This window comes from Convolutriloba macropyga, chromosome 1, assembly GCF_964194025.1.
Source record: "Convolutriloba macropyga chromosome 1, txConMacr16.3, whole genome shotgun sequence".
In the NCBI taxonomy this organism is placed as follows: Eukaryota; Metazoa; Xenacoelomorpha; order Acoela; family Convolutidae; genus Convolutriloba; species Convolutriloba macropyga.
Window position 1 is genome coordinate 84843925 of NC_134468.1, and position 15479 is coordinate 84859403.

Sequence of the window (15479 nt, forward strand, 5' to 3'; positions counted from 1 at the left end):
GCAGCTCCAAAGAGTTACAGTGCCTTGTCTTTAAAATTATATACCTCGCAGTGAAGTCTAAGTTTATATATAAATTTAATTCTCATTACGCAGCGCTAAAGGAGCTATAGTGGCTTGTCTTTAAAATTATATACGATGCTGTGATGTCTCATAGTAGAAGATCACCTCATACATTGGATTGTCCTGCTTCGCTTAAGAGCAAACCCCTTTTTATTTTATTGCAAATAAATTCATTGATTCTCTAATATATATAGTACCTTTATAGTTCTACCGTTTTTGGGTCGGTCCCATTATAGCCCCCCTCGAGCTTAGCGGTGTGATAATAATTATACCATAATCAGGGCTATAAATTAGGGGGCTGTAATGAGAAAGACCTGCATATCTCTAAAGGGATCTTGGTTCTCTTGATATAGGACTGACAGCATTGCAATCACTAAACGGTGCCCGGTACCGTAGTATTTTGTGAGATAATTTTTGATGCTGTTTAGTTTGTAATATTAAATCAATCCAGTGGAGCAAATGTGAACGATGGATGGGAGTTGGCGCCATACTGTGCTTCAATGATTAGCCTTTGTTTTCCGATTTCAGACAGTGATGTCTAGCAGCGAACTATTTGACGTATTCAGTTCTGAAGAGGCGCCAGCTGCAAAGAAGCCGCGCAAGAGCGCTGAGCTCAAGCGAAAGTCTGTCCATGGCAGCGGAAAAAGAGCGGGCAAAGAAATCGAAGATGAAGACAACTTACTTGAAGACACAGAGGGTCTTTTCGATACTAAAAATGAGGAACAAACATTTTCGAAAACTAAAATATCTATTGCAGAAGAAGAAATGGCTCTGCTAAAATTGTTGCCTCAAATTGAGACTGAAGGGGTAGCTGATGCGAAGCCTGGTTGTGTGCATGAAATGTGCACGCCTAAAGATATAACCGCCGAGGCTCTCAAGCCGTTGTCATCTACACCTGCAAAGCAATACCCATTCAAGTTGGACCCTTTCCAGGAAGAAGCTATTCGGTGTATCGAGAATAAGCGATCTGTATTGGTGTCTGCGCACACGTCAGCTGGTAAAACTGTCGTTGCTGAGTATGCTGTCGCCACTTCGTTGAGGGACAAGCAGCGTGTTATATACACAACTCCCATTAAGGCTCTGAGCAATCAAAAATTTCGCGAAATGACAGAAGAGTTCACGGATGTGGGTTTGATGACAGGTGACGTGACCATAAACCCATCTGCGGGGTGTCTTATTATGACAACTGAAATTCTCAGAAGTATGCTGTACAGGGGTTCGGAGATCATGCGGGAGGTAGCTTGGGTAGTCTTCGATGAGATCCATTACATGAGGGACAAAGAGCGTGGCGTTGTCTGGGAAGAAACAATCATCTTGTTGCCCGATAATGTCCACTACGTGTTTCTCTCGGCTACGATTCCAAATGCAAGGCAGTTTGCGGAATGGGTTGCTCATTTGCATCAACAGTCGTGTCACGTGGTTTATACTGATTATCGACCGACGCCATTGCAACATTACATTTACCCTGCAGGAGCCGAAGGATTGCATCTGGTCGTGAACGAAAAGGGCGAATTCAGAGAAGACAACTTCAATCTAGCGATGGAAAGCTTGAAGTCCGCTGGCGAGTCAGGAGGTACAGGTGGTGGTAAAAAGAATAACTCACAAGTTCAGAGTAACATCTTCAAAATAGTTAAAATGATTAATGAGCGAAACTTTCAGCCTGTTATTGTTTTCAGTTTCAGCAAAAAAGAATGCGAAGCTTATGCTCTACAACAGCAAAAGTTGGATTTCAATACTGCTGAAGAAAAACAACTAGTTGAAGAGGTTTTCAACAATGCGGTTGATTGTCTAAGCGATGAAGATAAAAAGTTGCCTCAAGTTGAGCAGATGCTGCCGGTGTTGAAGCGAGGAATCGGAATCCATCATTCAGGTCTGTTGCCAATTCTAAAAGAAGCAATTGAAATTCTGTTCGGAGAAGGTCTGGTAAAAGCTTTGTTTGCGACTGAGACTTTTGCGATGGGCCTGAACATGCCTGCCCGAACAGTGGTGTTCACAAATGCGAGGAAGTATGATGGAAAGAACTTCAGATGGCTTTCATCCGGGGAATATATCCAGATGTCTGGACGAGCTGGACGCCGTGGCATTGACGAACGAGGAATTGTCATCTTGATGGTCGATGAGAAAATGTCCCCTGAAGTTGGGCGAAATTTGATCAAAGGTCAAGCTGATCCGTTGAACAGTGCTTTCCACTTGACGTATAATATGGTGTTGAATTTGCTCAGAGTTGAAGAAATTAACCCGGAATACATGCTGGAAAAGTCGTTCTTCCAGTTTCAGCAATCGTCGACGGTGCCAAAAACGATTGAAGCTTTCAAAAAATTGAAACTTGAGCACGAGTCTCTGAAAATTCCAAATGAAGACAAAGCATTAGTCTATTACAAGATAAGACAACAGCTGGAAAAGTTGCGCAAGGAGCTGCACCAATATATGGTTACTCCAAAATATGCTTTACCTTTCATGCAACCAGGCAGGCTTGTTAAGGTCAAGCACGAAGATATTGATTATGGCTGGGGCGCTGTTGTCAATTTTCAGAAGTCAACGAAGAGTAAAGCTGATGAGGCACCCAAATACATAGTCCAAGTTCTGCTCAATGTTGATCCCACCCTTGAAGAACCACTGCCCGGTAAACCCAACATACCTGGACGATCGGAACTCCAGGTTGCTCCTGTAATGTTGAGCACTTTGGACCAGATAAGTGTTATACGCTTGCATCTACCGAAAGATTTGAGAAGCAAGCAAAGTCGAGAGGGTGTTGCAAAATCAATCCAAGAAGTTTGCAAACGGTTCGCACAAGGATTCCCACAACTTGATCTTTGCGCGGATATGGGAATCAAAGATCCGGCGGCTGTTGAAGTCATCAAACGAATTGAGACCCTCGAACATCGCATGTTCAAACATCCTTTACATAATGATCCTCAACTTGCAGTATTGTTTGAGCTTTGTGACAGATGTAACAAACTGGAACAGAAAATGCTGGAACTGAAATCAGACCTAAAATCGGCCAAGAATATTATTCAAATGGACGAGTTAAAATGTCGAAAGCGAGTGCTGAGACGTCTGGGCTATGCGAGCGACAATGACGTCATAGACACTAAAGGAAGGGTCGCTTGTGAGATCAGCTCCGGTGATGAATTGGTTCTCACAGAATTAATGTTTAATGGTGTATTCAATGACTTAACTGTAGAACAAGCAGTTGCTATTCTAAGTTGCTTCGCTTTTCAAGAGAAGGGAAGTGAGAACCCGAATTTGGAGGAGGGTTTGGCAAAGCCTTTCAGGATTCTACAGGAAACTGCAAGACGTGTGGCCAAAGTCTCAGCTGACTGTAAAATCACAATTGGTATGTACATGATTAATTGCTCTCAAACGAAGTTTGTAGCAGTTATATTAGTCCTGTTGGTCTTTTTTATGCGATTTTTTGCCTCAGATTTTTCGTCTGACCCATTTGACTTTTCGTCCTCAAAAACGGGATAAACAGGTAGCGCCCAGCGGGCATTAAGTTCTCTCAGAGCCTTTCAGCTCAGTAGTCTCCAAGTATGCGATTCACAGAAATTGTTTTTGGAGACTTATACTTATGGTGTAAAGGGCGGTGCTTAGAGGTCTCAAAGCTCGCTAATAATAATATGGAAGCGGTTGGCTGCCGACGTCGATAGTGGTTGGTTACGAGTCTGAACATATAATGACTTCAGAGCTGGTTGGGACTTACGCAGGTTTGAGCCACCAACGTTAACTTTTATTTGTTTCAGATGAAGACGATTATGTGAGCTCTTTCCGCCCCACTTTGATGGAGATTTCACATGCGTGGGCTAAGGGATCACCCTTTAACGAGGTGTGCAAACTATCGGAGATATTTGAAGGTTCTATCATTCGAGGAATGCGACGTCTGGAGGAACTGATGCGAGAAATGACAAAAGCTGCCAAGGCGATTGGCAATGCTGATCTAGAGCAGAAATTCAACAAAGGAATTGAGCAGATCAAAAGAGATATTGTGTTTGCAGCTTCTCTTTATCTCTAAAATTGTTCATTCTACTGAACTTGAACAGCAATGATTTTTGTTTTGATTCCAGATATCTGTTTGTTCCAGATACGAATTGACGTATATTTAAGGTTGAATTGTTTTTATTCTTCGCTAGCAATATAGATTTTGGTATATAGATAGACAGCAGTTTTTGGTGTGACGAAATGGGTGACGTTCATTTAAGGCGATATGCGTTGGTCGTGGATTATATCCGGCAGTGTATATGAGTGGGACGACCACAAACAGAGTCCAACGAGGCTCCTAATTAACCTTGCTAAATAACTGGCGTAGTTTCTTCATTTGATACTTTGGATCAAATGATATACATTCAGTAATTACTGTTTAGTTATACATAGCTGTTGACAATATATGTCATAAGATTACATCATGATTACATAAAGTTTGGCTCGCTGTTTGCCTGGCTTGCTTCGTTTACCCAGACCAATGATCGAACTATGTTAACACAAAACACCGCTGTAGCATTTAATTCAAAATAGCAGCTATTGTTTCATAGAAATGAATCGCGAGAGCGTATTTCTGAATTTGATGCTGCAAATAATGATTAATTGCTCTCAAACGAAGTTTGTAGCAATTATTTTAGTCCTGTCGGTCTTTTTGTTTATGCGATTTTTCGCTTGACCCATTTGACTTTTTGTCCTCAAAAATGGGATAACAGGTAGCGCCCTAGGGGCATTAAGTTCTCTTAGAGCCTTTCAGCTCACTAGTCTCCAAGTGATTCACAGAAACTGTTTTGGAGACATACTTCTGGTGTGAAGGGCGGTTCGTAGAGGTTGACCCCCCTCCCCCGCATCAGCCCCTTCTCACTTCACTCATCCCCCCCCCCCCACTGTTGCCCCCCATCAGCCTCCCGGTGCACCCCCGCGCTCACCTTACGCCCTTTCAATTAAGCTAAAGCTAGCCTCACTAAACCGTGGCTAGCTACTGACGAAGCCAACCGCTCGCCGGTCGTTTCAGAGCAATTCGCCCGACGTTAATCGGTTTTGTTTGATTTTTTTTACTCCAATCGTTTCTTTCAGATAAGTTTGTAAATTCTGTTGTGTAATTTGGAGTGAAGCGTTTTCTGCAAAACGTACTGATGCCGGTGTCTGCTGACCGGATGGTGGCGGCCGGGCTGGTCTTGTTCCTCAGTGTGATCACATTCAGGGAGATCATGGGAGCCAGTGACATGGGAGGGGGCAACTCGGGCATGGATAAAGTGCCTGTCAAATCATTCACAGGCCCAGTTATCAAATTCTTCTACTGGTTAGTTAACAGTTCGCAGCTGCGGTGGATCTGTTTCTTTTCTTTCAAGTGGCAAAATTTGGTTGTATAGTTTTGTGTGTGCGTATGCATAATGTTGTTGTTGTTGTTGTTGTTGTTGTTGTTGTTGTTGTTGTTGTTGTTGTTGTTGTTGTTGTTGTTGTTGTTGTTGTTGTTGTTGTTGTTGTTGTTGTTGTTGTTGTTGTTGTTGTTGTTGTTGTTGTTGTTGTTGTTGTTGTTGTTGTTGTTGTTGTTGTTGTTGTTGTTGTTGTTGTTGTTGCTGTTGCTGTTGTTGTTGTTGTTGTTGTTGTTGTTGTTGTTGTTGTTGTTGTTGTTGTTGTTGTTGTTGTTGTTGTTGTTGTTGTTGTTTTTGTAGATTTACAGCCGATGTGAGTCTATCCCTGGCAAGTCGTTTAAAATCTGTTTCAGTGCATACAAGTTAATACGTATTTTTGCCCTTTGACCAGCAGATTATATAGTCTGTCCCATAAAGTAAAAATAAGTGAACGTTCGAAAACGTCAAAAACATGCAATTGATCATCAAATTGGTCATTTGAATGTCAACGTTTTTTTTCCATTAATCTTCTATTCATCAATTTTTTTCTACATGTTTTAAATTTGAACTTTGACTTTTGAACTCGAATCTGTGCCTTATGAAACGTTCGCTTATTTCAGTTTTATGGGATACGCTGTATATGCCATTTGATAAGCATATCTTGAAATGATCAACTGACGCACCAAATTGACTGACCGTAATGAGAAAAAAATCTTCTTTATTAAAAAGAATTTCTTTTATCGTCTGAAACGAATCCACGCCTTGCTCGAGGTCTACAATATTAGGGCTTATTATGTATTAGTTAATCACAAATTTTCAAATCAATGTTTTCAATGAGTAATAAAACAGAGATCACTGTATTTAATAATGAAATATATAATCTATGCATCGTTTCCAGATTATTCTAAAGCAATCTGATCGTAGAATTTGTTGTTTGTTGTTCATAACTGTGTGTTTGTTGTTTATAGCTACGGATGAGGGTACCGTAAGCTCTTCGAGGACTTCAACAGGATGATCCAACACAATTTTCCTGAGATTGAGGTCCATGGAGAGAACTACCCTCCCCCTCCCCTCCAGAGCTATCTAGCCTCTGCTCTGGGATACTTCAAACTCGCCCTCATCCTCTCCATTGTCAGTGGATACAACATCTTTGAGTTGGTGGGAATGCCCACTCCCGCTGTCATGACCTGGGCGTGGGAAAATAAGGTTAGCCCCCTCCCCCCAGACTCTTTAATCACTTTCTATTGTGACGCTCAGTATACTAGACCAGTGTTTTCGATGTATCGAGTTTAATGGATTGAAACCAAGTCAATAGGCCGCCGAGTGGAACGATTAAACATAGCAGAAGTAAAATTTGACTACAGCACCGCCCAGCTACTCAAAAACCTACAATCCGTAGCTATAAGATTAATCTGAAAAGATTAATCTGCAAACGATTAGACTTAACCGTTCTATTCAGTTTAAAACAGCAAGCCTACAAAAAAATGATAGAAAGAACGGACGTTTTCTTAGAAATTCTGTATAAATTACCACTCCAAAATAATTGTACCGTTCTCTGCAGTAACTTTTTTGCTCAAAAATGACCTCTTGAATATACGCAAAAACAAGAGAAAAATTAAGACCTGTATATTCGAAATCTTATCACCGAGTTTACCTCCATAATTCCAAAAATTATAAAATTACGCCTTCATATTATGACGTCTATGAAAAGTTAATAGTAGATAGAGCTTCCATAAAAGGGAGTTCTTTGAAATTGAGTTTTTGATATTTTTGAAGACTTCATGGAAAGTAGGGAAAAGTTATGTTTCAAAAAACTAACTTTAAAGTAATTTGACATATTCAGTTTTAAGCGAACAAAGAATTATGGAAAAGGTGTCATAGAACTTCATGGAAGAATAAATTTTTTTTTGGAAAAATAAAAAAAAACGGTTTAAATTGAACAGTCCATTGCAGACCCTAATTGATACAAAGAAAGGTACTCTTAAGAAGTGGCAGCGAGTCTTGCAAATAAGAATAGTAAAGAATTGTTTTTGCAATTGAAAGTAGTAAATTCTTCCTTAAAATACCATTTTTTTTATTTTCCTTGATTTTTTTTGGAGTTGGAGAGGAATTAGACAATGATCATTCTTCTCACGGGAATAACCATAACTCCTCTTCGAGTTGTAATAATGGATTCCTAAAGCAGTTGCCTAAGAATCGACGGTAATTTTTTTTTTTGAGAGTCGACTGTAAATTTTGTTAGGCACTGATACCAGAAGGTAGCTGAATTTTGGTCAATCAGTTTGCTAAATCATAAAATCGTACACGGAAAAATGAATATATACGTTTACCGCGCATTTGTCTAAGTTTCTGGCCGTTGCCCTAACTTACACAAGTAAGTCGGGCAAGAAATTTAGTCTGTTTTTTGCTTTTGCAGAACCGCATTTTTGACAAATTCTGATTTGTTTACTTGATCTTGAACTATGATTGAGGCTATTATTGTGGCGAGCCAATATCGTTGCCGGCTTTGTTCTAGAATGTTCTCTCTCGCTTTAGTGATTTACTTTTTGGCAAAAAATGTATTCAGCTGGTAACTGCTGAAGAGCTTTAAGTTTCTGAGCAGCTCTTACTCTTTGAGTTACCATGCTCAAGATGTACGTTTTAGAATGCACGCTGAGAACGCTTAGGAAGCAGGTTTTCCCACTTAATCACACTTTCTTGATAACTTAGATTCAGTGTTTTATAAATTGAGCATATTTCAGGAGAGAAATTCTTGGGAGCCCAGGTACGAGACCTAAAAAAGAGTCTGTTTTTTTTTCAATTTTTTATTGAAAGTGCTTTCAAGATTGACGTTACATCTGATGCTATTATCAAGTTGCGTGATCTTGCAAGAAAGAGGTCAACTTCACTTCCGTCCTAACTTTTATAAACCAGTAACTCGCGGACTTCCTGAATTCCCCTTACTAGAAATGTATGCTCTTTTGAACTTCAATGAATAGCAATATCATGAATATTGATATCTAATGCAAGTTAGATTATATAGTCAGTCCCATAAAGTTGCAACGCTATCGAACGTTGAAAGGTCAAAGTTCAAATTTAAAACATGCAGATATCTAGCAAAACACTGCCCATTTGCATGCCCCGAGCATTTCGAACGTTCGCTTGCGTTGCAACTTTATGGGACTTACTATAGAAAGAGCCTCACCAGCTCAAAAATGATATTCATGTGTAGGAGGACACATTGATTGCGCTAAAGTATGCACGCAAGTGTATGCGCGAAGCGATCAATGGAGCAGATGTTGGTGGAAGCTTGAACAACGTTTTTGGTGACTTAGGATACTTTTTGCTTTTAACGTGTTGTAGTGTCAAATTGATAAAACAAGATACCGTCACATGCAATTTTTAGCTGCAAAACTTAGATGTTGATTAATGATAAAGTACCTCAACGAATCTTTCTGTAATTCAAACTCGACCTCGACTCTTCGCTCTCATTGCCTTAGGCCCAGAACTATATTCTAGCATATTCTTAATATACAACCGTGTTTAAAATTTGTCCTTTGTAGCAAAAAGTCCTAATCCTCAAATGCTAATGGTTACTTTAAAAGTCCATTTATACTACCAAAAAATGGACTTGACGTAAAACTTGTTTGAAATGCTTGTTTGGACTGCTATAGTAACTTATATAAGGAAAAAATCTCAGTAAATTAACTGAGTTTGAAAGTCTGTATTTACGATTGAGTAGTATAAATGCATTGAATTTGTCCTCCGGAACTGTACATTTGGAGTGATTTGATTTCTAATTGACAGTTTTTTTCATTATACCAACACCCGATGTCAATCGACATCCTTTTAAAAGTCAAGTTTTGGATGCGTGTGCTGGTTTCAGTTTCCTAAAATTGAGGGCGGTCTCTACAAATGGAAAAAGTAGGGCTCTACAGGGGGGAGGGGGAATCTGTTTGTTTAAAAGTAGGAGATTATCTCTACTCTTTCATTTCAGTTGTATGCCTCGATGATGATCTTTTTCGTGTCGAATGCAATCGAAGGCCAGCTAATCGCGACGGGGGCATTCGAGATCTCCTTCAATGGTAAGTTGAGATTTTATCGTCGGAATTTGAATAGGAGTTTAAGAAGCCGCTTTTCAACACCTTGGTTGCTTTGAAAAAGTGTGGTTGAAACTTTTTATGCTGCTACTTTGATTTGTGATTATAGGTAAACGAAACGCAAGTTCTCTTTGCTTATTCTCGAGAAATTTAGAACATGTGAAAACTCGAAAGTCAAAACTGAAAAATGATACAATTGTGGGACCGAAAATCGCCCCCCCCCCCCCTCACCTCTATTACGGAATGTCAACTCTGGCCGACCAGACGTTATAAGAAAGGGTTAAGGTTTTGAATTTTTTTTAACTCTTTCGGCAGTTCTTTGTTCCGAAATGAATCGTCAATTTGAGTTTACTTGAGTCGTAGGTTAGAAGTAGACTGATTCTTCATTCTAGACGTGTTGACATAATTATCATGTTAATGTTGTGCAGGAGTGGAGGTTTGGTCCAAGTTGCGATCTGGGAGGCCCCCCTCTGCCAACGAGTTGTTCGAGATTCTCAACAGCCAATCATCCTCTGCCTCCACCTCATTCTCAAAACCTCCCAAAAGTGTATCCGCATAAATAACGATAAAATCCTCATTATCCGAGTTTAACATGTCCATATTGAACGTACCCCTACATTGCAATAAGCATTCGGACACGCGCCTTATCCTTTCTCTACGCCCTACCCTTTCCTTGACAGAACTCTTTTCATACCCTTACAGGGTGTAGAAGTTTTAACCCTAAATGTGCCCCGAACCCTATCCCCACACTTACCCATAATATTTTCGCGTTCTTCAATCAAACGAGTACGTTCGTTTCGAGTCCAATTGTTATCATGCGACGTGCAGTTTCCCAACTCATGTCGGTAGCCAAATTTATATACCTTCTAGTATTAGACAGATCAGAACTTGCAGCAGTGGCAACTACGTTACCTCAGAAGCGTCAACACCAGCTCTGGGTTAACAACTTCCTTTTGGTTAGTTAGTTCAAAAGGCAAAATTGATAGAACTTTTTTCATTTCTGTTTGACGCTCTATGGCATTAGAATGTATATCTGCGCATAAGGTACGCTATTCTTGGTCGTCTTCTTGTTTTTGTCAAACTCTACTGAAAACTTGACACTACATAAAATATACGTCTGCCTCTTTGATTAACGATTTTCGTGATTCTCTGTGACAGCAACCCGTATGCGTAAGCGTGTGAGAATTTTTACAATTCAAAGAATTTGAATTGTGTTGGGGCGCTGTCTTTTTTTATGATCTGTTCACACATTTTCATGATTTTTGAAGTCAAATTGGAGTGGTGATTTTGGTCACGCCGAAACAGGAAATGGAGCGAAAAAGCGAGTGGTTTTGCGACGTGAAATTTTTTTTGCTCTAAATTTAAAGTAGAGTGAAAAAAAGGCGTTTGAACAAAAATTCGCTTCCTTGCTAGTGGTTTTTTGTTCACATGCGGCAATTTCACTTTGATTTTTACTGTTTTTTCAATTTTTTGGATGGGATTTTTTTCTAAATGGTTTTCCCAATCCATTCATAGTCCGTTCTAGGTCTAGTTTTCTGTTTAGTCAATGAAAATTCTTTGAATTGTACGTCAGGACGTGTCCTGCTATGTTTTTTTTTACTTAGTCGAACTTTTTTTCGCTTTACCTATTTTGCCGCTTTTTCGACATTTTGCGTAAAATCTTTTTGACTTCTCTAGGCTAGTTTCACTCTTCTGTCATTCTGCTCAAAGTCTTTTTAAGCAGCAGCTGCTCAGCAAAGCTTTTCAAAATGAAGAGAGTCACGCTCGACTTAGCACCCACGCCGCCTATCTCTCTCCCGCCCCCATGCTCACCCCACGCCGCCTTCAATTAAGCAGAAGCTACTGACGAACGCAACTGCTCGCCTATCGTTTGAGCGCAATTCGCCCGAGGTTAGTCGCTCATGTTCAGAAATCATTACCTCATTATAAAAATTATTTTGAATGTATCAATTGAAGATTGAGGTTCAACTGAGAACATTTACAATCCAATCAAAGCTAGTGGAACTCGTGCCTGAGCCCTACACTTCAACTCAAGACTCCACAAAAAGAGGAAGTCAATTTTGAGCTGTTCAGCTTCATTTTAATGGCCGCAGATCTATTGCTGAAGCTATTTTTGGCCTTCTCTTGTTATGTTTATAAATCAAAGAAATTCATAGCATTGGGTCGCCGTCTTTTTTTACAACTCGATGGGCAGTATTGGAGAAGTGACTTTTTTTAATTAATTTTATTAATTTTGCAGCAAGAAATGAGACGCGTGAAAAAAGTTGGAGTGATTTAAGTGGGGGCGTAGGAGATTAGGCGAAAAGAATTTTCGCAATAATTAGGCAAAATTCTGAACTAAAAATTTGTGGAAAGTATGTGAACGCGTGAATACTTAAAGGAGGTACTGAATATTTTCATGGTAGTATGATGTAGTTATGTGACTATAGCAATATCCTTTTTAGAAAAATCGTTTTAAGAAACTCATAAATTGACCAAAAAGTTCAAATTTTGAACTATGTAGTTTTCTATTAACCCCCCGATTTTCCGTGCTGTTTTTCACACGGTAAATCTAATTTGTTTACATTGAATCACTTGATAAATAATTTCCAACATTTGTTGTTGTTTCGCTGTTACTTTTTAATAAAATGAAAATCATTACGCATTATGACACTGAGCAGAGTAAAATGGAAAAAATTGGAGAATGCATAACTTTTCATCTACTTTTAACAACTCTTGCACATAAAGGCGACTGCAAGAGGGGACACCTGACAAATTTATAGTTTCGAGTAGATTTTGAAGTAACCCCTCCTAATTTTGATGGTATTTAAAACGACTTCTATTGCTCAAAGTACATTTTAGTTAGCAAATGGTGTAAAACAGATTTTATTTGGAAATTAAAAATTATGGAAAATTTATAAATTTTGCTGTTTTTTAAAAAAAAAATTTTTGCAGTTGTTCTTGTATTTCTGACAAGGCTTGTCTATTGCTCTCTGAGCAGTTTGATTTTTCCACTTGTAAAAAATATTTGTGAGGTATACATGTATTCTATATGCTATCAGTAATTGAAAATTTACTGACATTCCGTGTCTACTGTTAAGTTGTAATTTCAGGACTATATTCCATAATTATAATATGTTGAATTTGTGTTGAATTTATACGTACTTTGTGTTGAATTTATCAGCCAATTTACCCCTATCTTTCGATCGGATCACCTTTAATGCTAATTACTGAGCTGGTAAATGGTGTGAGTTTATTGAACTATCTTATTGACAAGAGGGATGCAGTAACACTGCAGCAGACGGTAGCATGGTATGCCCAGATTACAAGACCCATGGAATACTCGGAGTCACGAAAACCCATACACAAGAATTGGAAGCATGCAACATACTTCTGAAATCATTAAAACTTTGCAAGATCTGAGTCACAGCGGGGAAGGGTACTATGACGTGGGGAGTGGAGGAGTACTATGTGGCCACCATGGGGGGAAAGTGGCCTCTGAGGTGTTATGCACCCGCGAGTGTGAACAGATGGCATTTCTCTTCAGCCCCAGATGTGTGAGTCAAAGAGCAACGATGAGTGACATCTGCTCAATCAACAAGTATTAATTGCTGTCAGGACGCGCCGGAAGAAAAAAATGTAAGACAGAAACATATGCTATATTACTTTTTGCAGTAAAGTATTTAGATAGTTTAGACGGCAAGTTCGGCCCCAAACACTGGTATTTATAAGAGTGGATAATTGACTGTAATCTTTTTGTAACCGGTCACCAATAACCCCCACAGTTGATTTTTTTAAGTTTAAAAAACATCAAGGTTCGGAGTTTGATCAAAGCTTCCGATATTCACAAATCCTTTTCCGCCAGATTGTAAAGAAAAGTAAGTAGTACTATCTTGACAAGTCTCAGTTAAATAGAATATTTTTTGGAGAAGGGAGCTGAGAAACTTTTTTAAGAGCAAAAAACATCGGTTTTGAATATTTTTGGTCGAAAGTTGGGAAATGCAGACAAATTGGTCCATTATGGCTACATAGCAAAAAATTGACCTCAGATATGAGAAAAAAATGTGAGAACATAATGCTAAATTGTTCATTGGAAATCTTTGGTCAATTTTGAGGCAAATCAAAAAATTTAGAAAATCAATACCCAATATTGATAAATCAAACTTACAAGCTTAAAACCGTCCAGTTTACTGGACTACCGTTCCGTAATCAAGAATTTGCAAAAAATTGACCAAAATTTGCAAAAATTGGACAGAGAATGGTGTGAGATATAAACTCACCTCTGGCTAAAAAAAAATGTCTTTTTATCTTCGTATCTCGTTTTCGTACCGTACAGTCCACTTCTTTTTCGTTCCTTAATTTCGCCATTCACAATTTTCGTTTATTTTTCATCAACGTCGCTCTCCCAAAATTTTGTTTTTCGTTTTCGTATCCGATTATTCCGTTTTTTCTTGCACTCCGCCTATTTGTTTTTCTCCGCCTAATTTTTGCCTTCGATGTAGCATGTTGTCATATATGATGAAGTATGTTGTGCTTTGTTGCAGTATGTTGATTAAGCTAGTTTGCTGGTTAGTTGCTTTGGTCTTGTTGCTTTATAGGGTATGACTTAAGTTTATTCTAGAGTTACGGCTAGTTGGTTCCTGGACTTTTCCAATTCACTAAATTACTAGCACCCCTGTTGTAGTAATTTGATTTTTGCTGCTGTATGTTTGCGTGTAAATGTATGATTGTTAGTTGGTATGTGTTTTTGCCTTCTAGGGTGTGACTTGAATTTATTCTGGAGTTACGGCTAGATTGTTTCTTAACTTTTCCAGCTTTCATAGACTACATACAAAAGCGCTGCATACTACTTAACTTTTGCTGTAGTTTGTTTAATATTGTTGGTTTGCTGATCGGTTGTTTAGGTTTGAATATTGCTAGGGTGTGACTTAAGTTTATTCTGGAGTTACGGCTAGTAAATTTCTTGCTCTTTTCATCCATTTATGCCGTAAATTAGTTCGTTATTTGTATATATTAAGCCCCATAACGACTTGTGCTGGTTTGTCTCTTGCAGTAGCATCTCTCCTCCTTCCTAGGGTGTGACTTAATTTTGTTCTGGAGTTACGGCTAGTTTGTTTGGTTGAGTTTGTTGCTGTGGTCTGCTAGCGTAGTGGTTCCCGACCTCCCCGATCGCGGCTTATTCGTCTCCCGCCCGTCTCTCCCGCCTTTCCGTTTCGTTGCGCGCTACTCGATCAATGCCTCCGTTCTGTCCGTCTCGTTTCTTCGTGCGTCGCTCGTTCAGCGTTTCCGTCCCGTCCGTTTCGTTGCCCGTTTCCTACCCGCGTCTTTGCCAGTTCCGTTCCCTGTTGCGTTGCGCGCCGTTCGCCCGTACTTCCCGCCCCGTCAGCTTTGTTTCCCGTTTCGTCGTGCTACGTCCATCCAGTCCTCTTTCCCCCGTTGCCTGTATATCTGTTTAGTCTCACGTCCCTTTCAAGCACTTTAGACGCCCTCTCCACTTTGTTACTCACTTTCGCCGAGTAATTCATTACTCGGTAACTTCTTTTCTGCTCTTCGACGGCTTGATTATCAAGTCGTTGTCATTTGGGTTCGGTATAACCCTCATTCCACGTGTTCGGTTGAAAGTTACTCTACATTGATAAATTAGCCATTTCAATATCATGGCCGAACAGCAAAAGAAATTGAAAAAGTTCTTTAATGCAAGATCTAATCTAGAATCTGATTTATGTAACATCCATAAGGACATCACAGATGCCATAGATCGTCAAGACAGGAGGGTTAAAGTTGAACGCTTGGTTTCTAAGTTGAAGGATGTCTTCAGTAAACTGGTACAGAAGAATGAAGAACTATTTGACTTGGCCAGTAAAGCGGAGAACCCAGATTCAATTTACCCTGTCCTTGAGCAATGGTTGGATGATGTAACTAATAACAATGATAAATTCTTGCTTGCGAGTAGAAACTATATTGACTCAGTTGCTCACCGAGACACCGTATGTGAGGGCGTTAACCCTCAAGGGCAGTCTAAGAGAAGTTC

The 15479-nt window shown here is 39.4% G+C and overlaps 2 protein-coding genes across 3 annotated transcripts in view; both read left to right on the forward strand.

Annotated features, from left to right (window-relative positions):
* Positions 1-561: 561 nt before the first annotated feature.
* LOC142343633 (exosome RNA helicase MTR4-like) lies at positions 562-4170 on the forward strand. Its single transcript, XM_075395188.1, has 2 exons — positions 562-3397; positions 3804-4170. Exons 1-2 carry the CDS (start codon positions 595-597, stop codon positions 4070-4072), a joined length of 3072 nt encoding a protein of 1023 aa, XP_075251303.1. The 5' UTR covers positions 562-594; the 3' UTR covers positions 4073-4170.
* A 941-nt stretch (positions 4171-5111) lies between these two features.
* LOC142343649 (selenoprotein T2-like) overlaps positions 5112-15479 on the forward strand; it is a 37806-nt gene continuing 27438 nt past the window's right edge. Inside the window, exons 1-5 of one of the 2 annotated variants that reach the window (XM_075395190.1) lie at positions 5112-5338; positions 6359-6596; positions 9367-9454; positions 9898-10425; positions 11193-11359. In XM_075395190.1, coding sequence (XP_075251305.1) covers positions 6402-6596; positions 9367-9454; positions 9898-10028 — 414 coding nt within the window. In that variant the 5' untranslated portion in view covers positions 5112-5338; positions 6359-6401 and the 3' untranslated portion in view covers positions 10029-10425; positions 11193-11359. The remainder of the gene's footprint in view (positions 5339-6358; positions 6597-9366; positions 9455-9897; positions 10426-11192; positions 11360-15479) is intronic. The other variant, XM_075395189.1, reaches the window with a different exon arrangement.